The sequence below is a fragment of the Gopherus evgoodei genome, chromosome 19 (assembly GCF_007399415.2).
Source record: "Gopherus evgoodei ecotype Sinaloan lineage chromosome 19, rGopEvg1_v1.p, whole genome shotgun sequence".
Lineage (NCBI taxonomy): Eukaryota > Metazoa > Chordata > Testudines > Testudinidae > Gopherus > Gopherus evgoodei.
Window position 1 is genome coordinate 6,030,504 of NC_044340.1, and position 26,762 is coordinate 6,057,265.

The window sequence follows — 26,762 nt, forward strand, 5'->3', positions numbered from 1 at the left end:
CGCAGGGGGTGGAGTAGTGTGGTTGGAGCCCATTGGCTATCACGGTGACGGAGGCCAGGGGCGGGGCTTGCCGGTGTCTCTCTGCGGTCCGCGTGCCGGGCTCTGCTCTCTGGCTGACATGATCCGGGCCGGCAGCTTGTGCCGGGGCTTGGGGCTCCTCCGAGCCCGCCCCCTGCCGGACCCCGCCGCGGGCTGCGCGCCGCCGTCCCGCCGGCTCCGCACTGGCCACCCGCAGCGCCGGGACCTCTTCAGCGGTGAGCGGGGTCCGAGCCCGGCTTGGGGCCCGGGAGGGAGAGAGGGAGGGGGGCTTGGCTTGGGGGGCAGGGTCCGAGCCCGGCTTGGGGCCCGGGAGGGAGAGAGGGAGGGGGGCTTGGCTTGTGGGGCGGGGTCCGAGCCCGGTTTGGGGCCCGGGAGGGAGAGAGGGAGGGGGGCTTGGCTTGTGGGGCGGGGTCCGAGCTCGGCTTGGGGCCTGGGAGGGAGGTGGGGGGGCTTGGCTTGTGGGGCGGGGTCCGAGCTCGGCTTGGGGCCTGGGAGGGAGGTGGGGGGGCTTTGCTTGGGGGGCAGGGTCTGAGCTCGGCTTGGGGCCCGGGAAGGAGGTGGGGGGGCTTTGCTTGGGGGGCAGGGTCTGAGCTCGGCTTGGGGCCCGGGAAGGAGGTGGGGGGGCTTTGCTTGGGGAAGGGCATCCGAGCTCAGCTTGGGACCCGGGAGGGAGGTGGGGGGCGTTGCTTTGGGAGGGGAGCCTGGCGGGGTCTTGGCTAGGGCCTGGGGATCTGGGCTTCCCATGGAATTGGAGTGCGATGTTACATCCTGCTTCCCAGCTGTCCCAGGATGGTCCCAGCTCCCTGGTCCAGGAGACCCCTGGCAGGGATTGGGCGTGGCCTGGGGCTGGGGTGTGAACTCACCTGCTCAAAGCCCCTACTGCTTTTGCCCTGTCAAGGATGGAGAGAGGGCACCAGCGGGCTGTACCCAGAGACCTGCTGACTAGGGCTTGGAAACCTTAACCGGCCTGCCTCAAGGCCTCATTGCTCTGTAAGGAGCTGGGGGGCGGGGTGGCTTCCTATAATGGCTCAAGCATACGGTTGGGAGCCAGGACTCCTGGATTCCATCTCCAAAACACTGTGCAAATTTGGGCAGGGTACTGACTCTCCCCATGACTCGGTTTCCCATCTGTATGACAAGGGGGAGAAGGATTATTTATATTTCTGGATCACTACCCCGTTGTGCTAGGGCTGTACAAACACAGAACAAAAAAATGGTTCCTGCCCCCCTGGCTATCAGGCTAAATTCATTCATGTTTCTAAAATGCCCTGAACTCAGGTAGAAAGTGCTAGAAGTGGGCAAAGTGTCACCCTGTGGGCACTGGTGCCAGCCAGCCTAGACCCTCTCTATGTTAATCAGAGTTTATCACATAGGGTGTGTTCACTATTAACCCACCTTTCATATTTGTCTTACAACTTTCATCTCTTGTGGCCAAGTTGCTCCCTGGTGTATCCTAGCAACCTCATTGGTGGCACTCCAGTGGGTAATTCAGCCCCTGGTTTTTAGCAATAAGAGTCATGTAGTGGATAAGGCACTGAACTGGGACTCAGAAGAGATAGGTGCACTTCCTAGCTCTGCCATTGGCCTATGGGGTGACCTTGGTCAAGTCTGTACCTCAATTTCCCCATCTGTAAAACAAGGCTAGTGATACTGACTTCCTTTATAAAGCGCTTTGAGATCTGTGGATGACAAGCACTATATCAGGGGTTCTCAAACCAGGGGTTGCGACCCCTCAGCGGGTCACGAGGTTATTACCTGGGGGCAGGTCACAACTGTCAGCCTCCACCCCAAGCCCTGCTTTGCTTTCAGCATTAATAATGGTGTTAAGTATATAAAAAAGTGTTTTTAATTTATAAGAGGAGTTGCAGTCAGAGGCTTGCTATGTGAAAGGGTTCACCAGTACAAAAGTTTGAGACCCTGCACTATATAAAGTTAGGTATTATTATTGTACGTGTTTATAAAGACAGTTAGGTTGTGAAATGGGATTTATCCAGCTCTTAAAGATAAATCCCAGGGGTCAGATTCCAACCTAGAGCAGGTCCAGTGGTGGTAATGAACTTTGATCCATGTTTTATGTGGCAATGACTATGTGATGCACAGGGATGGTGGAAAGAGACTGAACTCTATTTCCTGGGTTCAGTTACGTAACACCGATCAGGGTTACAAAATGTTAACAAGTCTGTCACATCACAGGAGTCAATGACTCCAGTGGCTACCTATGGTGTCAGCTTTGGGCATGATGCCCCATGAGATAAGAAAAGAGTGACATTAAGCAGAGGGCTGGCATTGGAACTGGATTGAACCACTATCTGCCAATCTAGATCGCTAACCCACATGCCAGGAAGGGGAACCTACAGAGTGCATCCCGGAACGATGCATAAGTGACTGGCCTCTGGGGAGACTGGAACTTGTTCTCTTCTTTCTATGGGTTTAGTATATGCTGTTCTGATGCACTTTGAAAGTTAACTTAACCTCTGTGTCGGTCCCATGCAGCAGAGAAATTAAACTACAGATCGTAACTGCAGCAAGGTGGGTGACGACTTGGAAATGACATAACAGAGAAGATGGGTTTTTTGTTTGTTTGGTTTTTTTGAGTTTCAGGCAAGTTCTCAAAAAACTCTTCCAAAACCACCATCACCTTTGGCATTGTTGTCTCCCTTGTTGGCAGTCTGAGCAGAGAAGCCAAGGAATGAATGAGGAGCTGGGACTCGAGTAATTTCTTGGCCCCAGGAGGTCACTCCATTCCAAGACTGAGGCTGTAACAGCTGAGCAATGTGCTTGTACTGTTACTGCACAGGCTGCACCTGCAGAACCTGAACAGTTGATTTCCAGGGCTGTCAATTGAGTCTTTCACTGGCAGTGAATCCACTTGACAGAGAAAAAAGTCAATGTAAATATTTCCCCCAGCCTTCCAAAGGGAAGTGGGGAAAGCCCTTCGATGAGCCATTGAAGACTGGACTGAGGGGTGTGTGGTATTGTATTTACACTGTAAGGATCCTTTTTGATCAAGTCTGTCAGACTGAGGAATGAGCCTAAGAAGCAAGAAGTCCCATAACTGGGATTCCACTGGGTCTGAGAGCCAGAGCCAGATCTGCTCCCAGCACCATATAGTCTAAATCTGGGTCTTTCCAGTTGCAGAGTTCCTGTGGAGTGTAGCTTTCTTGTAGGCTAGGGTGATCTCAGTCCATTAAGGGCTTTAGAGGTTAGCATCCAGACCAGACTGGAAGCCAGTGGAATGCACAATACACATGTGTGACATGTTTATATTAGAGTCATAGAATATCAGGGTTGGAAGGGACCTCAGGAAGTCATTTAGTCCAACCCTGTGCTCAGAGTAGGACCAATCCCCAACTAAATCAAATTGGCTTTGGTTAATGAGAGACGCTGCTGCAGACTGACCCATGTGTCAGTTGAATCCAGCCCTAGATTGATTGAAGTGCAGTCATCTAACCCACAGGTGATGCTGTGAATGTCAGTGGCTAAATCCTCATCTGAAAGCAGGGAAGGCCATTTCCTGCCGTACAAGGAGGGAAGGAAGAATTCCTCGCCCTTGTGGCAATCTCTGTGTCTAGGGCTAGTCAGGGTCTGGCAGCACCTTGAAGCTTTTTGCACCACTTGCCCGGTCCGATGGCTCACTTGTTGGTGAGGTTAGAGCATTTCAGTCTTTCCCCTTCCTAGAAACATCATTTGTGACTTCTGTGGGTTGAAGCAGAGCCATACGCTCTTCGTCCTCCTGTCGGGATGTCTTGGGGATGGCAGAGACTGTATCAGTGGAGAAGGGAGATGTGCCGTTATAGGGAAATGTGTCTTGAGTCTTGACTGAACTCGCCCAGCAAACACAGTACCCCTCCGCCTAGCACCACCCCACTCTTCCTGCATGCTGCTTGCATAGCCCTGTTTGGCCTGGTGATTGTTCCCGCTGTCTGGTTTTCTCATGCTGGAACAGGGTGAGCCAGCTAACAGTCCTGTCTCTCCTTACAGACCTGGAGAAAGAGGTAGTCAAGTTCCGGAAGAAGTTAAAAGAGACCCTCCCGGGCAGTGATTGGGACCCCTTAGGTACCACAAAGGGTCTCCCTCCTGAGCGTGCAGATGTGGTCATCGTGGGGGGAGGGGTGATGGGCTGGTCCGTCGCCTACTGGCTGAAGGCGCTAGAGCCCAGGAGAGATGCGCTCCGAGTGGTCGTGATTGAGAAGGACCCAACGGTAAGTTACCTCTGAGGAGGCTGCTACTAAAATATGCAGCATCCTGGAGTCTCGTTTAGGCAAGGATTTAGAAACTGAGCTGAACTCCCAAATACGATGGCTGCACTGCAGACCCAACCCGCCCTGTCCCTCTCCTTGCACCAGATCTCCCTCCCCCACAAGAAAGATTTGCATCCATAACAGGTGAGGCCAATTGCACCAGGGGAGCTGACTGGGACTAGTCCAGAAAAGAGCCAGCTCAGTGTGGGAGGAGAATCAGCGCCCATACAGAGCTGCAGAGTAACAGTACTAATGCGGGGAGTCAAGGAGCAAAGGCCCAAGGTGAAGGAAGGAAAAAGTCAAGCTGAGAATTATGGGGAGAGAGAGGTTCTTAGCAGCCAGAGCAGCGGAATGGGGCAGTGGAATGGGCTCCCCCTGGGAGGGCTGGAGGCTGCAGAGACTAATTAGAGAAGGGGTTGGTGGGGAAGGATGTAGTGGCTGGCCCTACAGAGAGCAATGTTGGGCTGGATGATCCAGTAGTGATTCTGAGACCAACATGCAGGGGGTTATGGTGTTCCAGCCTGTTTATTTTGATCAAAGACTCCCATGTTCCGTGGTGTTAAAATAGATCAGCACTTGTACGTTCAAGACATTGCATAGGCAGAGCCAGGACACACCAGTGGGTCAGTTGGTCTCTGCATTTGAGCTTGATAAATTTAAGAATGATGGGGTAGCTGCATCCCTGCTCTTTTTGGGTCTCCCTAGCCTGTAGGCTAACCCCCCGCAAATGCTGGGCTAAGGACAGAATGTGGGGACAGGGCTTGCTAATGCGAGATGAAGACTCATGGTCAGTGATTGGGCTCCAGCCCAGGATGGAAGGGACCAAAAGTTATTGCCCTCTGCAAGCTGTTTGGTGGCCTCTCCGGTTCCAAAAGGGCAAGTGCCCACATCACCCTGTTGATAGTCTTAGGAGACCAACACAGGAGTGAACGGTCCATGGAAACCGATCTCCCCTCTGCCCACAAGAGGGAGTTCCCAGGGTTCCTTGGGAGGGCAGCATCAGGGTAGCTGATGCACCACTGCTACTTTTTCTGGCTCTGCTCCCCGTGAACAGGTAAGTTCAGTCTCCAGAGCTGTTGGGCCTGGGCCTTTCACTAGAGCCTTTGAGAGGGAAGAGCTGAAAACTTGCTGCCTCATTTCTGTTCTGGTAATTCTGCCATCCTGACCATCCTTCCCCTGCCCCTTTGGCTTTCCTACAGTACTCACGAGCCTCCACGGTGCTCTCTGCAGGAGGAATTCGGCAGCAGTTCTCCTTGCCAGAAAACATCCAGATGTCCCTCTACTCAGCGTTCTTCCTGCGCACGATCAACGTACGTCATGCTGGCCAAGGATGGAAGGGAGGCGCTAGGGCCTTGACTCTCCAGGGGCCTCACCGGCTGCAAGCTCCGTGCTAGAGAGAGTTTGGAGTCAGGAGGCTTAGGGGAGCTACAGGCATGCTGAACCCCCTTGTCACCGTGGCTGCAGGTGGAGCGTAGTATGGTTCACTTAATTAGCTGCGTGCATGTGTGTGTGACAATGTATTCATCGCTGCATTGATTGTACCTGCTTGTGGGCCTGAGTCTACTGCTCGCTGGTGTAAATCTGGAATTGCTCTGGATTTACACCGGTGTCTCAGATTGCTATTAGACCCTCTGTCTCTTCTGGAAGAGAATGATCAGTCAGTGGCCTATGCTTAGTAATACCTCGGGCTTTCTGTTGTTCTTTGCATGCTGAAGCACTGAACAAACAGTAGCCAGGCCACACTCTGCGTGGCCACGCAAAGAACCTGGGTTCGAGTCTCATCTTCGCTCCCAAGCTGACAAGTGCTGGGAAATGTGCGTGGGTGATGCTGTCAGTCACTAGGGAGACTGAGGGGAACTATGCAGCTTGTCAGCGACCCCTCTGGCAGAGTGAAAAGCTGAGGGGTTCCCAGGGAGGTCTCTAGCAGAGGAGGACAGGTCACTCTGAGGGGGTTGGCAAACCAGAGCAGCTCCTCCATTTTATGGGGAGATAATGCAGTGATGGTCTCTCGAATGGGTCCCAGATCTTTTTCCCCCGCGTCTGCCTGAATCAGATCAGCGACTGGAGTGTTGACAGGTGCTCTCTGTCCCCAGGAGCATTTGGGGGTTGTGAATGAGCCACCCATAGATATTCAGTTTAACCCCTCGGGGTACCTCTTCCTGGCCTCAGAAGATGAAGCTGCCAAGCTGGAGAACAACGTGCGCATTCAGAGGTACAGCCTCTCGGTGGGTGAAACAGTGGGAGCTGGGAAGCAAGGCTGTGGATGTAGCAGCTGATATTGGCCAGCTGACCTTGTAGCAACCCGCCCACGCAGTTACCCTTGTAGCAGAGCCAGGCTTGGGCTCCTGAGGCAGAGAACTGGGGCTACTGCCTTTATTGCCACATCAGTTCAGAAGTCTTGAACTCCCTCCAACTCTGCAGAGGTGAAGCCTCCAGCATCTGTATGCAGGGGCAGCTGCCATCACTCTGTCCCTTGCTGTTCTAGTTTGGGGTTTTCCCATGTTCTGTGAGATCTGGGCCCCCCCTCACCCAGCTTTGCTGCTGCACCCCAACCCTGGCCTGCTTACCCCTCCCTGCTAACCTCAGCCTCTGGCCTCTCCTGAGGTGGTGGAAAACCCGTGGTGCTTCCCTAAAGGCCAGGATGAGAGGCCACTAAATTATTCCTTTTCCCATGTGACCAAAGTCGCTAGAGCCCAGATCTTTAGATGGGAGGGGCTTGTTCATTAGCCCCTTGCCCCATGTGAGCTCCCCTCCTGCCCCCACTCCCCACCAGCCCTTCCACAGAGTGAGATTTGACTAGAGGTGCTGGACCCTTGGCACTGAGCAGCCCCGAGTCTCACAAGGTGCAGACCCACTGGCATTCTACTCTCCCTGGCTATGAATCGAGATGGTCACAAGTCCTCTGTGAACAGGTGGGTCTTGCTTTGCCCTTTGAAGGTAGCTGGATTTGGCCATTTCCAGTGGTAACCAAGAGGAGCAGGGAGGGCAGAAAACCTAATTTGTTTCAAGCCTGAGCCTGATACGTTTATGGAGGGGGTGGTAGGATGAGACTGCCTGCAGTGGCATGTAGCCAATCTGCGACTGCTAGCAGCAAATATCTCCAATGGCTAGTGATGGGAAAGAATTTGCTGCAGTAACTTAGAGGCCTCCCTCTCCCCACAATCTAGTGTCCCAAGTGTCTGGCTGGTGGGTCTTGCCCACGTGCTCAGGGTCTCACTGATCGCTGTATTTGAGGTCAGGAAGGAATTTTCCCCTGAGTCAAATTGACATAGAGCCTGGGAGTTTTTCTCCTTTGCAGCACGGGGCATGGGTCACTTGCTTGTTTAAACTAGTGTAAATGGTGGATTCTCTGTCACTGGAAGTCTTTAAACCATTATTTGAGGACTTCAGTAACTATTACAGGAGTGGGTGGGCGAGGTTTTGTGGCCTGCAATGTGTAGGAGGTCAGACTAGATGATCATGATAGTCCCTTCTGGCCTTAAATTCGGAGTATATGGATAGCTATTTCTGTAGCCAGGGGCCTTCTGCTGAGAATGCCCAGCGCCTGTAACCTTCACACTGGGGGTCTCCAGCTGAAGAGGAGCAGGAAGAGAGATGGGCTTGAGCCAGCTGAGACCTAGCACACGAAGGGCTTTAGGGATGAGGAGCCTTGTACCATTAGCATGGGGAGGAGATCTGGAGAGAGAGAAGCAGAACTGCTGGGTGGGGCGAGGTGAGGAAACTTTCAAGTCACAGAAAACATCTTGGGTTTCCTTATTTTTTATTTTTTTTTTTCTCCTCCTAGTGGTTATGCTCCGTTCTCTCCAGATCTTCTCCCACGTGTTTCCTAACAATAGGTGTATCGGGACTAAAACCACCATGTTCTGATGTATATTTAATGGCTTTTCAGGGCCGAAGGAGCTGAGGTCTCCCTTCTGTCACCAGCGCAACTGAAAAAGAAGTATCCATGGATAAATACCGATGGTGTGGCTGTGGCATCCTATGGTATCTAAATGCTAGACTCCTGCCCGCCCCATAGGGAAATGTAACTCCCTTTGCACTTCAGTCTCTCTAAATATTAGAGAAGTGAAATGAAAAAGAAAATGTAATGGATGTCTCTGAAACTTTGGAAGGAGCTGAAAAGACCAGCTTTCATTACAAGGGTCAATCCTGCTCTTAGATATTAAGTGCAAAACCACACTTAAAAGTCACGTTAGGGCTAAAAAATCAAAGTCCAAAGTAAGAGAGTGCCAAAAATTAAGGTTTCTGATAAATATTTAACCCAGCTTGTTAGGTGTCTTGTCTGTTTCATGGCACACCTCTAATAATAAAACCAACAGTACAACAGGGCTTTCATTTAACAAGGCAGACGGGAATACCATTAAGAATGTATGTACAATACGGCCACGTAAATATAACTTTTGGGTGCTTGATTTCTTGACCGTACGTTAATATTAGGTTTTTGTATTTAATTTCCCTGTTTTTTCCTCGGGGAAATAGAGGGGAGAAACTCAGCAATACTTTTTCTGACCTATCTGCAGAGAACACACTTAACTGAAGGCATCACCGCATCAGACTGGGGAGGGGAAATAGAATTCAAATCCGTTTGTGTGGCGATGCTGACTTTACACGTTCACGCCTCTAAAATTATCATACTGACTTCCTTCAAATTTAAATCGTTTTCCCTTCCCCATTGAGGTCTATAAATCAAGCCAAGTTTAATATTTCCAGCTTCACCCACTTGAGTTATCTGAGCATAAAGTCCTCAGTTGGAATGTGTGGGGAAAGTGTTTTATGTTCCTGGCTGCTTGACTTGGAAGAAACAGGACTGATCTCATTCATACTCTCCAAACAAATTCATCTTTTGGATGAGATCAAAAATGGAACCATTCAGACCAATGAGAATTTGTTTGACAAGACTGAAAAACAAAATTGGAGGTAGAACGGAAGTTGGAATTCACCCTTTATTAAAGTGCTCGTTGCTGGACACTGGTGTAACTTTTATGTAACTACACATTAAATACTTGTCTGTTGCTGAATGATACCTGTATATTAAAGAAAAAAATTGATACCTTAAGCAGCAACAAACCCTGGTTGGCCTAGCTACCTCTCCTCCTCTATAAAATAGGGGTAATATATATACCTGTCTGCATAATGCATCTGCTGAACGCATGGGTATTTATGCACACACTTACCTTTGTGCCTGTGACTAGATCTGTTGACTTCAGTGGAACCTTTCATGCATAGCGTTAAGCGTGAGCACAAGTATCTGTAGGATTGGGGCTGTGCTTTGCAGGCATCCTACATTAAGGGGGCTTGTATGGTTGAATGGTTGCTTCGTTCATGCCTGCTCTTCCGTGTGTCCATTTCTTCTTTCTTTAGGCCTAGAAAATGAGGGTTGGTTTGATCCTTGGTCCCTCCTCAATGCCTTCAGGAGAAAAGCAATGTCTATGGGTGTCTATCAGTGCTTCGGAGAAGTGATATGTAAGTGAGCCCCTCTCACTGAGGCTGAAGTAGTATTGATCTCTCCTGTAGGGTTGTCACAATACCACATGCTGAGATCCTCTAAGCGAAGTAGCATTGGATCTGGTTATTACTTGGATGGGAGACCTCAAAGCAGCACGTAGGATTGCAAGTAGTAGCATTAGGGATTTGGTACTGATCTAGTAGGGTACTAGGGGTTGCTCAGCTGGTCCAAGGTGTTGCTGTGCTGCTATCTTTAAAATAAGATGGGAAAATTAATACAGCTGATAAAATGAAATAAATAGCTGCCGAAGCCACTTAAGACCTTGAATCGGAAACAAAAATGTGTAGGTGTCAGTTTTGGAAATGTATTTTAGAAACAATTGAAAATTAATATGTGTTGGCCCAGATTGGAATCCAGGATTCTGTTTCCCCTGTTGCCGCTTAGTGGGAATGTCACAGACTCTAAAGCAGTGCGTGGAATGTAATTCTGTGCCCTGCTTTGGAAACCAGGGATTCCATCAGCTGTAGCAGGAGAAACAGAGCTCTGAGCTCAGGGCTTGGAACCAAAGGCTTTTTACCTGCCAAACTTTTTTTTTCTAGTCACTTTCCTCATCTGCTCTTTTCAAATTATAGGAGATGAAGCATTGGAGAGTATCTCCTGTAAGGAACAATGCAGCCCTGTTCTCAGAGACTCACCTAAATGGTACCACATGGGACAGTCCATTTCTAATCTCTGCAATTCAGGGTTAAATTCCATGGCTGTCTATCTGAAGTGCTGTGGAATGGGTAAATGAGCAGATGGGGATTAATGGTATAAGGACAGAGCTGGGAGTCAGGGGACATAAGGTCTATTCTTAGCTCTGCCACAATATCACTAAGTGACTTTGGGCAAGTCACTTAATCTCTGTGTCTTTATTTCTCCATCTGTAACATGAGGCGAAGGACAGTTACCTATCTTTGTAAAGCGTTTTGAGATCTGTATGAGAGCTAAGTATATTTAGTGCACACAGTATCTAGCATACAATATCTCTGATGTATCCTTGGGCTTGGGTGGTTTAGCACAAGTTATATTTCTCAGTAACCTGTTTAGTGATTTTTTTCTCTCCCCCACCCCCTTTTTGCTGTGACTCACTCGTGAGCACTGTGCCTGCCCGTTACCGATCACTGTACGTTATGGATCAGTGAGCGAACACAGAGACGGAGCAGGAATCATTACATGTACTGAAAACAAATGAATACCTATTAGAGATTTTAGTTTGAATGGCTTATTGGAATACACATTGTGTGCTAGCGAAGGGACTGTAGGCTATTATCTCGCAGTGATGAGAGAGCTAGTCTTTGTGCGTTACTTACAAGCTGTGCCAGCTACCCAGTTGTGCCTGCTGCAGAGCGGCCCAGGTCCTCAGAGGTATTTGAAGGGAGTGAGCAAATTGCTGTTTGCTGCATGTTTTTTCTGTTTCTCTTTCCTAGCGTTTACCATCTCCTCCCGAGAAATAATGGTGCCTGAAGGGGAGCTGACCTTCTCCCACATTAATTATGTCCGCGTAAGTAATCCCCCAGCGGTCTGGTCCCACTGGTAGTGTCGTAGCTCAGACAGGAGAGATCTGTGCTGGGTCCTGGGCTTGACCCTGCTGATCACCTGTGTCAAGGTATTATTCCCACTTTGAACTTCAGTGTCCAAAAAGTGGGGACCTGCATGTACCCTTCTAAGCTTAATTCCTAGCTTAGATTTGATAGCGCTGCCACCAACCAAAAATATAGTGTTTTGGTACACTTCCTGTCCCCTCAAAACCTTCCCTGGGGGACCCAAGACCCAAACCCCTTGGGTCTTAAAACAAAGAGAAATAAACCATTCCCCCTCCTTTCCCTCTCCCAGATTTTTCCCGTCCCTGGGTTTCCCTGAGAGATCACTGTGATCCAAACTCCTTGAATCTTAAAACAGAGAGGAATTAACCTTCCCCCCACCTACTTTCCCCCCACCAATCCCCTGATAAGTTCAGACCCAATCCCCTTGGGTCTTAAACAAGGAAAAAAATCAATCAGGTTCTTAAAAAAGAAAGCTTTTAATTAAAGAAAAAAAGTAAAAATTATCTCTGTAAAATCAAGATGGAAAATGTTACAGGGTATAAGCTTATACATAGACTAGAGGGACTCCCTCCCCCCTAGCCTAAGTTACAAGTTACAGCAAACAGAGGTAAAATATCCTTCCAGCAAAATACACATTTGCAAATAAAGAAAACAAACAAAAGACTAATCCGCCTTCTAGCTAGTACTTATTATTTTGAACATGAAAGACTGTTTCAGAAAGATTGGAGAAATCTGGTTGCACATCTGGCCCCTCTTAGCTCCAAGAGAGAACAAAGAACAACACAAACAGCACAAACAAAGACTTCCCTCCACCAAGATTTGAAAGTATCTTGTCCCCTGATTGGTCCTTTGGTCAGGTGTCAGCTTGTTAACCCTTTACAGGTAAAAGACATTAACCCTTAACTATCTGTTTATGACAACCTGTGTGGAAGAAAAATATCAGTTCATGTCATTAATGATGATATCCTAAGACACCCACTAGGGGGCTGAGCTGGGGTCATACAGGGAACCCTGGCCAGGGGTATTTTAACAGTAAGGGTAATTGGCCATTAGAACAGCTCCTTGAGGGACGTGATGGATTCACCATTATTTGGAGTTTTTCAGACTGAGACTGGCTGTCTTCCAAAAAGCTCCACTGCAAGTCACTGGGGCCCGGCACAGCAGTCACTGGGCAGAATCCTCTGGCCTGTGCTACCCTGGAGGTCAGACTGGATAATAGCTGGTCCTTCTGGTCTTGAAATCTGAACACACCTCATAACTGAAAAAGCTTTCTTCTCCTTTGTGTGGGGCTATGTATCCATGGGAGCCAGGGTACCAACACAGCAATACCTCCTAGTCCGAGAACGTAGGCAGTGGGTCTCCACAGAAGGGGGGATTCCAGGTTCTACTCCCACCTCTGTCATGGACTCGTTGTGTGATGCTCCCTTTTGCTTCATTTTCTCCCCACTCCCCCTGCCCCCCAGTGAGGTAAATCGCTAATATTATCTCACTTTAACAGATGGGGAAAGTGAGGCACAGAGTGATGATGGGACTCACCCAAGACCACATTCTGAGTCAGTGGCGAAGCCAGGAAGAGAACTGGGTTCTCTTGTTGCCCAGCCTCCTGCTATAACCACAAGACGATCTTTGTCTCTCCTCACCGCTTCCTGCTCTCTAGCACCCTATGCACAGCCACTCCTGCCCTCCCCCTTCTCTTGCTCTGCCCCATGAAGCAGTGGCTCCCCAACATCTGTTTCCAGTGAAGAGTAATTCAGGGGGCAGTTCCCCTCTTTATTCCATGACACCCCCTCCAGTGTCGCCCTGTTGCTCTGCCTGCAGGCTGCCTGGAAAGCCTTCCTGGGGCATCTGGCACCCAGGGCTCCTTGGGGTCCATTAAGCTCACTGCTCTCCCTCTTGTGCCTTCCAGGTCCAAATGCCCAACAGTTTGGAGTACCAGCCGGTGGAGTGCTCCTTGGTGGTCAATGCAGCTGGTCCCTGGTCACAGAAGCTGGCCGAGATGGCCGGTGTTGGGATCGGGCCACCCGACACCCCGGAAGGCATCAAGCTACCAGTGGAGCCCAGGAAAAGGTGCAGGTTAAATAATGTGGCGTGGGCCAAGCATCAAACTAGCATGGAGCGGGAGAGGTGACACGGGATCTGAGGGGGTGTCTGCAGGCTGAAGCTCTGTGAGGAGTGGGCATTGATTTGCACATTCAGGTTTGATTCCTTTTCTGGGGGCTTCCATGTCTCCTGTAAGGGGGTGGGCTGGGGAAGGGCATAGCTGGTTGGGCCAAGTGAAGCTTCAGCACTACCGTGACTAGGTTAAGCTGTGAAACGAGGTGCGTTCTCGCAGGGCGACTGCGCTGTGCTAGGGAATGTAGGTCGGGGAGAAATACCCTGCGCTCGGTTCTGTCGCTCTGGGAAGGTGGAAGAGCAGGAGCCCTGGAAATTGGGAAGGACTGGGAGGTTGGATTCTGACTGCCTGATTTGGAGAGGCTCTGGCATAATGCCTGGAGCTGTCAAGGAGGCTGATCAAAAGGCAGCCCATGCCCCAAACTGCTCACACCCTCTAGAAACTTCTTCCCTGTGTCTGCTCTGGCTGCCAGGCCTCTGGCTGAACCCAGGGAAGAGACGGGGCTTTGGTGTTCAGTCCCTTAGACAATTGACCCCGCCCCTGCTACCCCCAGGTACATCTTTGTGTGGCACTGTCCCGATGGGCCCGGCCTGGACTGTCCCATGCTGGTTGACGCCACGGGGACTTATTTCCGCCGAGAAGGCCTGGGAGGCAACTATTTGGGAGGCCTCAGCCCGGCAGAGGTGAGTCGGTCGGGGTCTTGAGGCAGTCAGAACTGGTGAATCATCTTGTAAAAGGGGAAGCAGGGAGGGCTCCGCGGGGGAGCGATAGCCCCGTAACCGGGGTGGGGGGGACAGTAGGGGAGCGGTAACCCTATAGATATGGCTGAACTGGATTTAGTGACTTCAGACTGCGCCCGCAATCAGGACATGCCATGGTGCACTGTGCCCCTCCACAACTCACCCACGGCAGTAGGCAACTCACACCATCAGGCAACCTGGGTTCAGTTAAATGGGAACCAACAGAGCGGGGAGTGTTTTTATTCCTCGCCAGCACCCCCTCTGGCTGATTGGAGTGGTGTTGATGAAGTGCAGGGAGCATTCTGCCCTAGGAGGGAAAGGCAGCAGTGTAGGACTTAGGAGGGAGACGGTGTAATGGATCTGCCAAAAGCAGTTTCTGAGTCGCTGCTGTGCTCCTACACTGTCAGACATGGCCCTTGAGCACGTGATCGGTCCCTTTAGAGGGGGGGAAATTTTTCATGGGGCTTGGCAGCTTGTCTCCAGTGTTGGGAGCAGATGCATCCACCCCATCCTTATGGAATCCCAATCTCACATGGGTACCATTAACATACACACTCTTCCCCCTCCTGGCCCCCCAGCTCCTTGGGAGCTCTCAGCCCTGGTGCTTCACAGGAGCTGAATGGAACCAGCCCCACCCCCACCAGCATCCCCGGACAGTGACCTGCTCCCCTAGACTGGGCTCTGTAAGCCCACAGCCAGTGCTTGTGCTGTTGCAGCACCAGAGCCCAGCTCCATCACGCTGCCGTGCAAACCAGTGCTGCCGTCTGAGCTGCACCCTGAATGCCTGCTCTCGAACAGCCTCTCCCAGCTCAGGCTGCTAACAGGTAGCTCCCTGCTGAGCTCTGGCACCAGGGCCGTGGGTCACTGTCTGCTTGAGGTACAAAGCATCGCTCTGGTCCCACCCCCAGGAGGAAGAGCCAGACATCCAAGACCTGGAAGTCGATCATGATTTCTTCCAGGAGAAGATCTGGCCCTGTCTGGCCCATCGGGTGCCAGTGTTTGAGTCCCTGAAGGTAATGGGCCTGCACATCCCTGTGCTTGTTCACCTTGAGAAAAGAGGATGAGGTCGTGAAGGTCTCTCCCTCCCTCTCCCCGTCCTGGCTCGAAGAACCCTGGGGAAGGGGAAGGTTTGCTGATGTGATCTGATGGGTAGCACGGCAGTGCAGGAGCGCCCAAGCTGGCAGAGCTACAGCAGCTCGTATCCCTGCAGCGGTATCTGGATGGGTGGCTGGTGGGGATTATGGGCCAGGTGAGAGGAGAGTGGGGAGCTGCTTTAAAGTGACAGCCCTGGGCGTGGGAGGCCTCTGTCCTCAGAATGAGAACAACACAGAGCAAGCTTCCCCTTCACGCAGCCCTCCCCATGAGTCACTCCTCAGGTGTGAGAGGTGAGTTTGGTTGGTCTGTTCATTTCTAGGTCTCCCTGCTGGGTCTGCCAGCACAGGGAGTCAGTGCCAACATGAGTGGGGTTTCTTGGTAGATAGGTCAGCCCCACTGGCCTGCAGGGCCCTGAGTGTATGTTCTTTGGGCAGGTGAAGAGTGCCTGGGCTGGCTACTATGACTACAACACGTTTGACCAGAACGCCGTGCTAGGCCCGCACCCTCTGGTGGAGAACATGCTCTTCATCACGGGGTTCAGCGGGCACGGGTTGCAGCAGTCGCCGGCAGCAGGCAGGGCTGTGGCCGAGCTCATTCTGGAAGGCAAGTTCAAGACCATCAACATGGAGAAGTTCTCCTTCAAAAGGTTCATCTCTGGGGAGCAGATCCTCGAGAGGAACGTTGTCTGAGAGCTTGGAACTAATCACCCAGCAGGTGGGTCCCACCTTCTCTCCTCCCCAGCTCCGTAACGCACTGTCTACTCCCGTGAGCATCTTGGAGCTCTGCAGCCTGACAGCCAGCTTGTTAGTTTCCACATCAGGATCCTGACCTGAGGTACAGAGAGAAGTGACTAGCCATGGGCCATGCCGTATGTTGGTATCTGAGCTGGGAATAGAATCCAGGCCCCTGCTCTACTCACTAGGCAATGCTTCCTGTTGGGTTTGACTCCTGAATTCCCCTCTTCCCAGCTGTTGACCCAATCACACCATTAGCTGCAGGAGAAAACGTGTGCTCCTGTTCGGTGATGGAGGTTGCAGCAGCACAGGGCTGGCAGGAGACTGTACTGTGTGCCCCTTCTACATGCCTGGTGTCCCTGACGTCTCTCGAGGTCTCTGGTGCTGGCTCATCACCCCAGAGATTGTCAGCTTCCCCACAAATCTGGGCCAGATTCAGCCTGCTGGTGTGAGGCGAAAGGCCCCATATCCCACTTCACCCCTTGGAGCCATTCACTCCTTGTTCCCATAGCAGAAATAGGCTCTCTTTCCATCAGAGCCTGTGATACATCTGCCTGTCCCGTGTGTCTAACCCTCTCCAAGCTCCAAGAGGCACCTGCTCTTTTCTAGGCTCTGCTCATCCTGAGAACAGGAATTAACCAATTTGGTTTGACAGCCTATTGTCTTCCAACTCCTGCATGTAGGGTGAAGTCCTTAACAGCTGGGAGACTAAGAACATCCATGTTAGAGGCTGTTCATATGGATCCATGGATCTTAGAGTGCTTTATCTTAATCCCACTCTCCTGTTTCTTCAAGGCCTCATTTTTCTGGTCAAATTCCAATTTGGCTAATCATTCTGCCTACCTCCATAGCCCTTCCACTGTCCCTTGTCTTCACTTCCCATCCCAAACTGTTGTATGCTGTTATATGGATGTCACATTCCACCCCAGAGATGGCTACACTCCAACATTACTTAAAATTCTACACACAGGGACCATTTTAATCCCCTCCCACTCCCAGTGGGGTTGCAAAATGCTTTGGTGCCATTTGGACTGAAGGCACTATAGGAATGGAAGTTCATTGGCCATGCTGGTCTTGGAGACGGTGGAAAACAAACATCCTGCCACAACATGTGTTTTTACAGCCAGTGTCTTGTTATTGTCCGTAGCGATCCTCCCCTGAATGCCCTCAGGAGCAGGCGATAGCAGCACCCAGACAGGCAGAGCATTAAATTCCCAAAATGTTATGAGATCCTTGATTGTAAGGTGCCAAGAGGAGCAAAAGCTCATGAAGCCCTGCAAGGAGCTGGACCGCTAAGTGTGGATTCTTCCTGTTGTACATGGAGCACTGGCCAAGGCAGGAGCATAGTGCTGTTCCTCAGCCAGACACTGACTGGATTACTCCTGGGGGAATTCTGCACCACTGGGCATGTACAGAATTTGTGTCTCCCACAGTTTTCTTTACTTTCCTGCAGAAAAATGACTTTCTGACAGGGAAGCCACAAGAGTGGTCCTGTGACCCTCCCAATCAGTATGTTTTGGGTGCCCAGGGCAACCAGCAGAGAGGTAAATCACTATGGGGCAGCGGGAGGGACTGGGGAAGACCTGGCTGGTGGCTCCTACCCTGTGCTGGGCTCAGCTGGTAGGCTGGGGAGGATGGGACTTCCTCTTCCCCAGCACAGCATCTGGTGCTGTGTCAGACCCTCCCCCAGCTGTAGGAAACTGCAAACTGTCCCCCGACCCCCTGTGCTTCCTTCATGTATTGCTCCTCAGCTGCGGGGGGGGATCACTGTACAGGGAGTTGGTCCCCCATTTGCCTAACCCCTGTGCAGCCAGACCCCTTCATACTCAGACCCTCTGGCTGAGCCTCACCCACCCCCTGCACTCAGGACTCCCCCCTGAGCCCCACTCCCCCTGCACCTGAACTGCCCCAGATCCTCACCCTACTGAGCCCCAACAACCTGCATCTGGACCCCCCAACTGAGCTCCCCACACTCAGACCCTAATCACCTTCACCTGGACCCCTCTGCAGAGTCCTGTTATGGTTGCACCGAGAACCTCCCAAAAAGCCCTTGTGCATCCAGACCCACCCCCCTCAGAACCCAAATAGCCAGAGCTGCCTGCACCCAAAGTGCCCCACACAGAACCTCTCAACCCACACCTAGATTTCCCCCCTACCCTAAGCCCCTCCACACTTGGATCCTGCCTTGCTGAGCCTGCCCGCCCAAACCTGGCACAGAGGGGCCCAGGCTGGGGTGTTTCTGGGGCAGGCCAGGGCTGGGTGCAGCCTCACCAGTGAGTCTGTGTCCCGGGAGGGGGCTGCGCAAAGATCTCCCACATCTGTGCAGCCAGTGATCTGTGCTCCCCAATGCCATGCTGGAGCCACCACATTTTATTTGACTCCATTTCAGAGGAACAGAATTGAAGTCGGGGGTGTGCACGGCCCAGAGAAGGAAGATCAAGGCTATTCCAGAGGTGACAGATCACAGCTGGCCCAGATGGGTGAGACACACACACTGGTAGTCTCCCGTGACTGGCACAGCATAGCCTGGATGCTTGGGCTGTCTTAACAGCTGAGCTGCTGCCAAATCCTGCCTGGTTTGAGATGGGCGTTCCCTGGGAAGTGGCCATTGCTGGCAGTGGTCACCTCTGCCTTGGGCTGGGAACCAGCAGGGCCAGACTGCTGCTATCTAGAGCTCTACCACAGCTTTGAGCCCACTCTTGCTCAGCAGGGAGCTGGGCTAAGAGGAGTGTGATGCCTGGGGGCCTGAGTGGGGTGGGGGAAGGAGTTTAGAATGAGAAATAGCTCCCAGCTGCTGCCCCATCCCAACAGTGCTGCAATCCTCTAGGAAGGGAGTGGGGGCAGATGACTCAGGAGGGCTGTGCCCCCCACCTACCTCACTGTACACCTGTGCTGCTTCTTTGCAGCTCCAATTGCACATCAGACATTTGTGTCAGAGCCTCACTTGTGATTTGTACTGAAATAAAGTGATTCTGCAGCAGGGGCCTGTGATGGTGGCAGAATGTGTCTATGGTTAAGGACCGCACGCTCACCCCCTTCAGAGCGGCATTGCACGCGCTGGCCGTTGCATTTCATCCAAAGTCACAAGAAAAACTCGCACTGGCTTCAGTGAGCTGTGGAGCAGGGCCTGGCTGAGCACATGGGCCAGCCCCTGCCCTGTGCCACTGGCAAACCGCACTGGGAGAAAGTAAGGAACCCTGAGCAGAGCAGGGCTGTATGGGGGACCTGGGCTTGCATTTGCATCCCAGCTGGGCTGCTTACCAGACAGCTGTGAGGGGATTCAGCTGTTTTAAGGCTCTGCAGTCTTTGAGGGATGCTTTAGGGCACTGTGACCATGTGACCTACTCTGCAGCACCCAGATCAGAGCAGGCCCAAGCTGCCTTCTAAACATACCCTCTCCCAGAACTCCAGCTGGGGGGTGATCTATACCCAGTTTCCAGCTTCAGACGCATGGTGGTAGATGTGTGGTATGTGCTGCACCGAGGCTTTGCAGCGGGCTCTTAAAGGAAGAGCAATGGTGTTTTTTTTAATAGCACAAGAAATAGAGCTATACAAAAATAACACCACACACTTCCCTGCCTTGCTTTCCCCACCACGCTAGCACATGCCTTGGGTTGAGATCCTCCTGCTGCAGCGCATGTCCTGTGTTCAGAACCATGGAGACTTCTCTCCCTACTTCTCCAATATCAGCTGGTTCATTCACTTCCTCTTTCCTACCCAGCACTTCCTCTTGTGGCTCAGTCAGAGAGTCGCTCTGGTTTAATAGTCCCACCACCAGTATCTGGTTCCATCATCTACTGGGGGTAGCTTTTTGTTCTCTCGATCCTGGCCCCAGCCCCCTGTAGACAAGCTGGGGGGAAGTGGCTGTCTCCAGCTCAGTTTGACTGCCTTAGCATTATCTTTTGAGCAGCTTGACTACTCATGAAATTGAAGTACTCCCCTTTGTCCTTATTGTGGTGCTACACAGCAATAAGCTTACTTGATTTTCAGGAATCTTAAATGCTTCTCTAAAAGCCAGCGATTGTGTCTATGGTACTATAGCACCTGGAGCTCCCATCTGTAGCCCATGGCACCCTATACCCACACCCACTAAAACCTTATCCCTGTCCCAAAGAGCTTCCAATCTAAAACTTGTCACCATCAACCACTAACAGGGGAAGGAACAGAGGTGATGGAAATAAACCAGAAGAGGTAACACAGCTGTTGCCTTCAACCATGGGTCAGGGGCCACCAAGACCAGTCACTTATCTGTCTAAAGTAGTAATGCTTAGTGGAAGTAAGTATATATTCAGTAAAGGCAGGGAGTAGGGACCAACAGCACAGGCATCCTGAGCTTCCTCCACCCCAGAAGCAAAACCTCCAGACAATGTAAATGAAAGAGCAAAATTTAAATTTGATTAAAGCTAATCTTAGTTATCTAATACAGAGGTTGAGGAAAGTGTGTCTATGCAGCTGGGTGTAATGCTTAGATTAGCCACAAGTACAAAGTTTGGTTTAAAAGTCATAAAATATACCTACTCCACAATGTGCAATATCCCCAATTTAGGTAAATAAATTTAACAATACAGTTTAGATATTAGCATCCAATATTTAGGTACCTAGAATTATAGCTTATGAGGGTTGGAAGGGACCTCAGGAAGTCATCTAGTCCAACCCCCTGCTCAAAGCAGGACCAATCCCCAAATGGCCCCCTCAAGGATTGAACTCACAACCCTGGGTTTAGCAGGCCAATGGTCAAACCTCACTCCTAAAAGGTTGTACTAACAGTAGCTTGTGGAAGCAAATATAGCCATGAGTGTAGATTGTCCCTCAGTAACTGAGAATTTAGGACGGGTTGCCCCTCAGTAAATACAATCCATCAGAGAAGTATTTCAGTTACTTTCCTGACTTTGGGACATCAAGATCAGCTTTGCCCCATGCTCTTGTAATACTCCACCTAGTGCTTCCAGAGCTATCTTTAATATCCCAGGAGACCACAGCCAAGGGATAGTGAAATTATGCCTGGGTTGGACACGCCACACAACGGGGCGTACAGGTCCCAAGGACAGTGGCAATGAGTATCCAGCATTTCATGCTCAGTATAAAGATGGGCAAAAGGCAACATCCATGTTCAGCATCCCTCACTTTGGCTTCCCAAGCTGCTGTCTGCCAAAAGGGGGCAGCAAAGCTTAAACGGGGTGCAGTACCACTTCCCAGCCAGGCTGGCTGGGGCATTCGGCGCACCAGGAAGTTATTAATGTGCCCTTTAAAAAAAAAAAAAAAAATTCTTCTGCTCCCTGAAAGACTGCTGTGCTTTTGGCTTCTTTGGAGTCAGCCCACAATACAGCAATCTGGGGCGTTTCCCAGACCAGAGATATCGGTGGCTGCACGAATTGTTTAGCTGAGAGGTAAGTTTAAAATGTACCTGTTGGCTAAATGTCTGCAACAACCCAGATAAAGAAAATACAGGGCAGGAACTAGGGAAGGGGACATGTGGGTTCAGTTCCCAGCTCTGCCTCCTTAAGTGATCAGAGCAAGTCAATTATGGCCAGATTTTTAAGGGAGCCAACAGCTCCCATTGGAAATCTGCCCAGTAATCTCTGTTTCTCAGTTCACTTGTGTGGAAAACGGGTGGTGAAACATCTACCTCCCCGAGTGCTGTAGGGTGAATTCGCAGATAAACTGATCCACTCCATGGCAATGGCCTTTCCAAAAGAGAAACTCCGCTTCTGGTCTGGGAGCAGCATAGAAAGCACCAGCGTCAAAGGACAGTTCGCTGAACAGGTGCAAGGGGATGAATGAAAGGGTGCAGCATGAAAATGTTTCCTTAGCCAATAGGAGAGGTAGAGCCAAAACCCCACTCTAGCTTTCCCTAGTCTCAGAAGGCCCGGGCTCCTAGCTGTCAGTCAAGGGATTAGAACAGAGCCCAGAGCCTCTCTTCATAAAGCCAGAACGGGATGTGAATGAGCTCTTGTGCTGCCTGGAGTTCTCCCCGTGTAGCACAGAAGAGACTGGCCCATTGTCAAGATCCACTGGCAGTGCTTGAGGAATTCAGCTGCTCTTAAGTCTTTGGTTTCTTTGTCAGCAGTTTGGCCAGAGAGGGACCAGCAGGTGTCTTCCTTTTGGCATCTAATGAGAGAAACAAACAGCCAGGTTATTAGGCTGAAGAGGGCAGGACTGTCCTGTCTTCCCTGCTCAGACACTGCACAACAGCTCTGAGAGCCGTGGATGCTGGCAAGCTGGCATGTGGTGGCATGACTGGGAGACTCAAGAGAGTTTGGCATCTCTCAGATGGCAGGGAGAACCATACAGCAATAATAATAATTAACTAACACTTAGCTCTTGTGTAGCATCTCTCATCCATAGGTCCGAAAGTGCCTTACAAAGAGGTTGGTGTTATCACCATTTTATATATGGGGAAACTGAGGCACAGGGCGGTCACATGACATCATGTTAGTGGCTGAGCTGGGACTAGAACATAGGGCCCCAGAGTCCCAGCCATAGCCAGTAGCCATGATGCCTCCCCAAGGGAGGGCTGCTCTGCTCCCATTCCTCACAGTCAGCACCTTGCACTTCAAACCCCAGCCTCAGAGGCCAAGCCACAGAGCAGCTCCAGGTAAGGGAGGGGGGGTTGTTACCTTTCTTGCCACCCCCTCCCTCCAACTGGGCCATGGTGCTGGCCGATCGCCGGGCGTAGGCTGCCTTCATCCGCTCCACGTTCCTCTTGCTCACCACCTTGTGCACCATGATGGGCTTGGGGTAATCTCGGCCAATCACGCAGCCTGCCTGCTCCTGCACGCTTCGCGGCGCCTTCCAGATATACTCAGTGGCGAACTTCCGGAGGAAAGGGAGGTACTTCCTGCAGGAGGGTCAGGCCCCAAAGGAACAGGCAAGGTGGGTCAGTCAGCCCCAAAAGAAACAAGCCGAGGTGGGAATTCAGTGCCAAGCCACAGGTCCCTCAGGGCCAACTGCCTTCACCAGTGTGTCCTAGCTAGCCCAGGCTGAGGGGGCTAGAGCACGGTACGGGATCTTTGGCCCACTCATTTCCTGGACTGTCCACTGAAGCTGCCGACCAGGGGTGGGGGTAGCTATCTGAGCTCCCAACTTCCTGTCCTCAGAGACCACGCAACACGGGTTACTTCCAGTCACTGTCGGCCTAGATCTGGAAGGATTCACTGCCACCAGCAGTCTCCTAGGTGGAGCTAGAAAGACAGAAACCCCCAACTCTGTCCCACCCCCACTGTGTCCCCTCTGCAATGCCATGCCGGAGCCACACCCAGACTGCAGTGCTCACTGGGCTGTAGCAGACGCCCGCATGATCCAGGAAGAGGCTAGGCTCTGCCAGACTTTGCCTTGCACCTACTTGATATACTCTCCGCCCTGTCTGCCTTCTGGCCGAAGGCGACGGGCGAGTAGATGCGGAAGAACTGGTGGAAGAAGGCGCTCGCCGACAGCCACTGCCAGTTGCCAGCATTCAGGGACCAGTCAGCATCCAGCAGCAACTCCTCAAAGACCTGGGGTGGGAGGAGTGGATCTTTGGGGAAGGGTGAGATCATTCGTAACCCGCCCCCACCTCCAAAACTTTCTGCTTCCCTTCAGCCTGGGGTCAGCTGGGCTCCTGACCCATGGCACTGAGGAGGGGTGGCAGCTGCTCATCAGGCAGCTGGTCCCCAGGGAGTCACCCTAGGTGGCACTTCCCCTCCTACCTTCCCCCCCCAGCTGTGGCAGGGGAACTCCTCCACCCTCACACAACCTGGGTGGGCAAAGCGTCCAGCCAGGAACCCTGCCGGCTTTCGGAAAGAGTTGGCACCTCCCGTGTAGGACAAGAAGTGGAGGGTAAAGATAGTGCCTGTAGGTTGGTGCCATATAACTGTGATTAGGAAAGGGCTATCAGAGCAGCCAGGGAGAAGGGGCCATTGGAACAGGTTTGCGCCATGCCCGTGGCTATTCACACCTCCCTTCCCAAGCCTGGCTTAGCTGTGTGGTGCTGGGCCCAGAGTCGCAGGCAGAAAAGAGCCGCCGACGCTCCCTAATTCATCAGAACGGGTTTGGTTTCTCACTGGGTAAGAGGCTGCAGGAGTCTCTGGCCGCTCTCCAGTCTCCATTCCCACCTGACCAGCCGTAGAGCCCAGCACCATGAATGACAGCCTGGAGGTCCCACGTCCTTGCAGGTCTTGTTCAGCAGCCCAAGGGCAACCCTGATCTCCCCTCTGGCAGTGGGACCACAGGTAGCTCCTGCTGCCAGAGGCGAGGATGGGTCAGTGAGCTGCCTGTCTCAGGCAGCTGGGCTGGAGTAGGGAGGGAACTCCCAGCCTCGTTCCCCAGTCGCTCCAAGCAGCATGGGGGGTTATGAGGCCAGCCTTGCTCCTCGCAGCCATTGGCTGTGGTGCAATCTCCACCTCCCTCCCCACCGTTTGCTCATTGGCAGGCGGGGTGGAGAGTTCTGGGATGAACTCCAGGCTATCCACGTCTGCAGGGCAATGGTGCAGCCCTCAACCAGTCCGCCAGCTTCTTTGTCAACCGTGAAGGTTCCGGAGGCCCCCACTACTTCAGCAGAGCCCCTCGTGACATGCCTGACCTTTTGCCCTTGCTCCCAGGATATCCACAGGTCTCCTCAAGTCAGGAAGCAGGCCACAGCATGCCGGGCCAGGTGATGGATCCAGCCTTCAGTGTGCAGCTGGGTCATGATGGCATCGATGAAGGGGTAGCCTGTCCGGCCCTGCCAGGGAAAGAGCTTGAGCTTAAACCTCCAGAAAGCTAATCCAGTCAGCCATGTGCGGGGTACACTCCTGGCTTCACCAGTGAGGTGTGGGGCTGGTGGGCAGACCCACAGAGCTAAGCAATCAATTGCTGCCACCAGCCAAGGGAGATCTCTGGTATCTCGAGTGGCAGCTACTGTATTTTGAAGCTGAAGGACCAAGGTTCTAGCCCTGGCTGCCCATGCCTGCCTGAGGTATCTGGTGACCATGTCTATTGTCTGCCGAGAGTCTGTTCCTCAAACCGTCTCTTCTCTACCTCGTCCCTGTATTGAGCAGTTCTCCCTTTGACACAAGCATTAGCAAGTATGGGTCAAATTAATCCCTGGTGTAACTCGGGCCCTGCAAGCACTGGGCATGCAACCGTCCTATTCCGCTATGCAGCTGCAGCTCCCAATAAACATGTAATTGAGGAAGCTTTGCTGCACTTTTCCCAGCAATCCAAGAGCTCTCCTATGCCAGCCTTGCCTGAGGGTGTGACCCGACAGCCAGGCCGTCTCTAAGTGCGTTCCCTCTAGCCAGCACAACCGCTGACTTCCTTGGCATCAGCACTCGGTTCTCCAGTGCTTAACGGTGGGAATAACCCCACCGGTGCTGGGAGGCAGAGGGACGGTCCTTCCAGGAGTGCACTAGAACAAAGATCAGGCATGTAAGGCTGCTGGCCAGGCTCCCAGAGGCCAGGGAGGACTCACCAGGCCCTTCCCTCAGGGTGCATTTTGTTAATTTAGATTAAACCCTCCCTCCAGCTGACCTCTCGGCCCTTTGCAAGGATCACCTGACCCCTTCCTAGTGAATGCAATGCGGGTCCCATGTGGACAGGGTTAGCAGAATTAGGTACATCGTTTTTCCAGGTACCAGCGACAACCCCAGCACTCTAACCCTCCCTACACTCGGGCTGAATATCTGCCCAGACAGGACTTGCCTCGAGTTCAGTTTCTGAAGGCTCTTGTCCAGATCTCTCAGCGACTCAACCAGAAACCTCCAGCGGTTGACGCTGACCCGCATGTTCTTTGGGAACCAGGGGTCGATGATGAATATGGGATAGAGCGTGCAGCAGTCTGTCATCGCTGCCAGCAGGGCAGGGTTATCATGAAGGCAAAGACCCTTACGGAACCAGTGGATCCATATGTGCTTCATCCTGAGGGTTAGCTGCCTGGTCTGTGCCTTTCTTCTCCCTTGTCTCAGTGTCGGGTCTCCTGGGGGCAAAGGAAAACAAAGGAAATCACCTTGAGAACAGGCCTGTGACTCCCCCCCCCCCAGCCAAACAGCATTGAAAGCAATGAGCTAGGTGCCTAAATACCTTGGGATCTGGGAAATCCGTGGGAATTAGGCACCTGAAACCTTGGAGGATCTGGGCTCACACACTCAGGGACCGGTCCAGCCACACACATAGCATATATTCTAAGGCCAGAAGGGTCTCTGCCCTCACCTAGTCTGATCTGCATAGCAAAGGCCATAGATACGACTTTCCCTGACAATTCCCGGTGGAGCTCCACTGCCTCCCCACCTGGACCAGGCGGCTCCTTTCCCTGCAGAGCCCTGGCCACAGCACCTTCTAGCCTGGGATTCCCCCAGCCTGGTTGGGTAACCCTGGGCTTCCAAGGCTGGAAGTGAGGTTACGAAACAAGCCGCTGTCAGTCAAGGGGCGTGGGCCTCGCAGGCATCCAACCAGGGGGCAGGAGACACCAGCCCGTCCAGGGAGGAGCAGAGGGATGTGGGGCTGTTTGAGCGGAGCGGGCGGGGGGTGCGTAGCTCTGATCTGATCACAAGGGACAGGGAGGGAGAGAGCCAACGTCCCTGCTGTGCGGCAGGCAGCTGACAGCAGCGCAGAACGGGGCTCCCTTCCCAGCCGTGCTGGGGGCAGGACAGCGCGGGAGAAGGGCCGCTTGCGGAGAGGCACCGGAGCGGGGGTGGGTCTCTCCCTTGCTCTTGGCGAGCCGTGTTCAGAGCCCGGCCGCCCCCCCCCCCCGGGTTGTGCAAGCCGCGTCGGCAGCACCTGCCCCCCCCCCAGCGAGCCTGGGGACCCCCCCGGG

At 52.3% G+C, this 26,762-nt stretch overlaps 1 protein-coding gene and 1 pseudogene across 1 annotated transcript; one reads left to right on the forward strand and one right to left on the reverse strand.

Moving 5' to 3' along the window:
- The first annotated feature begins 118 nt into the window (after positions 1 to 118).
- Positions 119 to 17,501, forward strand: FOXRED1 (FAD dependent oxidoreductase domain containing 1). The gene is made up of 11 exons (XM_030538376.1): positions 119 to 254; positions 4,021 to 4,241; positions 5,480 to 5,590; positions 6,374 to 6,492; positions 8,170 to 8,264; positions 9,642 to 9,743; positions 11,196 to 11,269; positions 13,219 to 13,379; positions 13,979 to 14,108; positions 15,074 to 15,178; positions 15,695 to 17,501. Exons 1-11 carry the CDS (start codon positions 119 to 121, stop codon positions 15,947 to 15,949), a joined length of 1,509 nt encoding a protein of 502 aa, XP_030394236.1. The 3' UTR covers positions 15,950 to 17,501.
- A 692-nt stretch (positions 17,502 to 18,193) lies between these two features.
- LOC115637401 lies at positions 18,194 to 26,339 on the reverse strand (annotated as a pseudogene).
- Positions 26,340 to 26,762: the final 423 nt, after the last annotated feature.

Bases quoted from the DNA above. Each gene is read 5' to 3' on its own strand.
- FOXRED1 (XM_030538376.1), top strand. From the start codon at position 119: ATGATCCGGGCCGGCAGCTTGTGCCGGGGCTTGGGGCTCCTCCGAGCC. The intron at 4,242-5,479 runs GTAAGTTACCTC...GCTTTCCTACAG, and splicing joins TGATTGAGAAGGACCCAACG to TACTCACGAGCCTCCACGGT. The intron at 11,270-13,218 runs GTAAGTAATCCC...TGTGCCTTCCAG, and splicing joins CCCACATTAATTATGTCCGC to GTCCAAATGCCCAACAGTTT.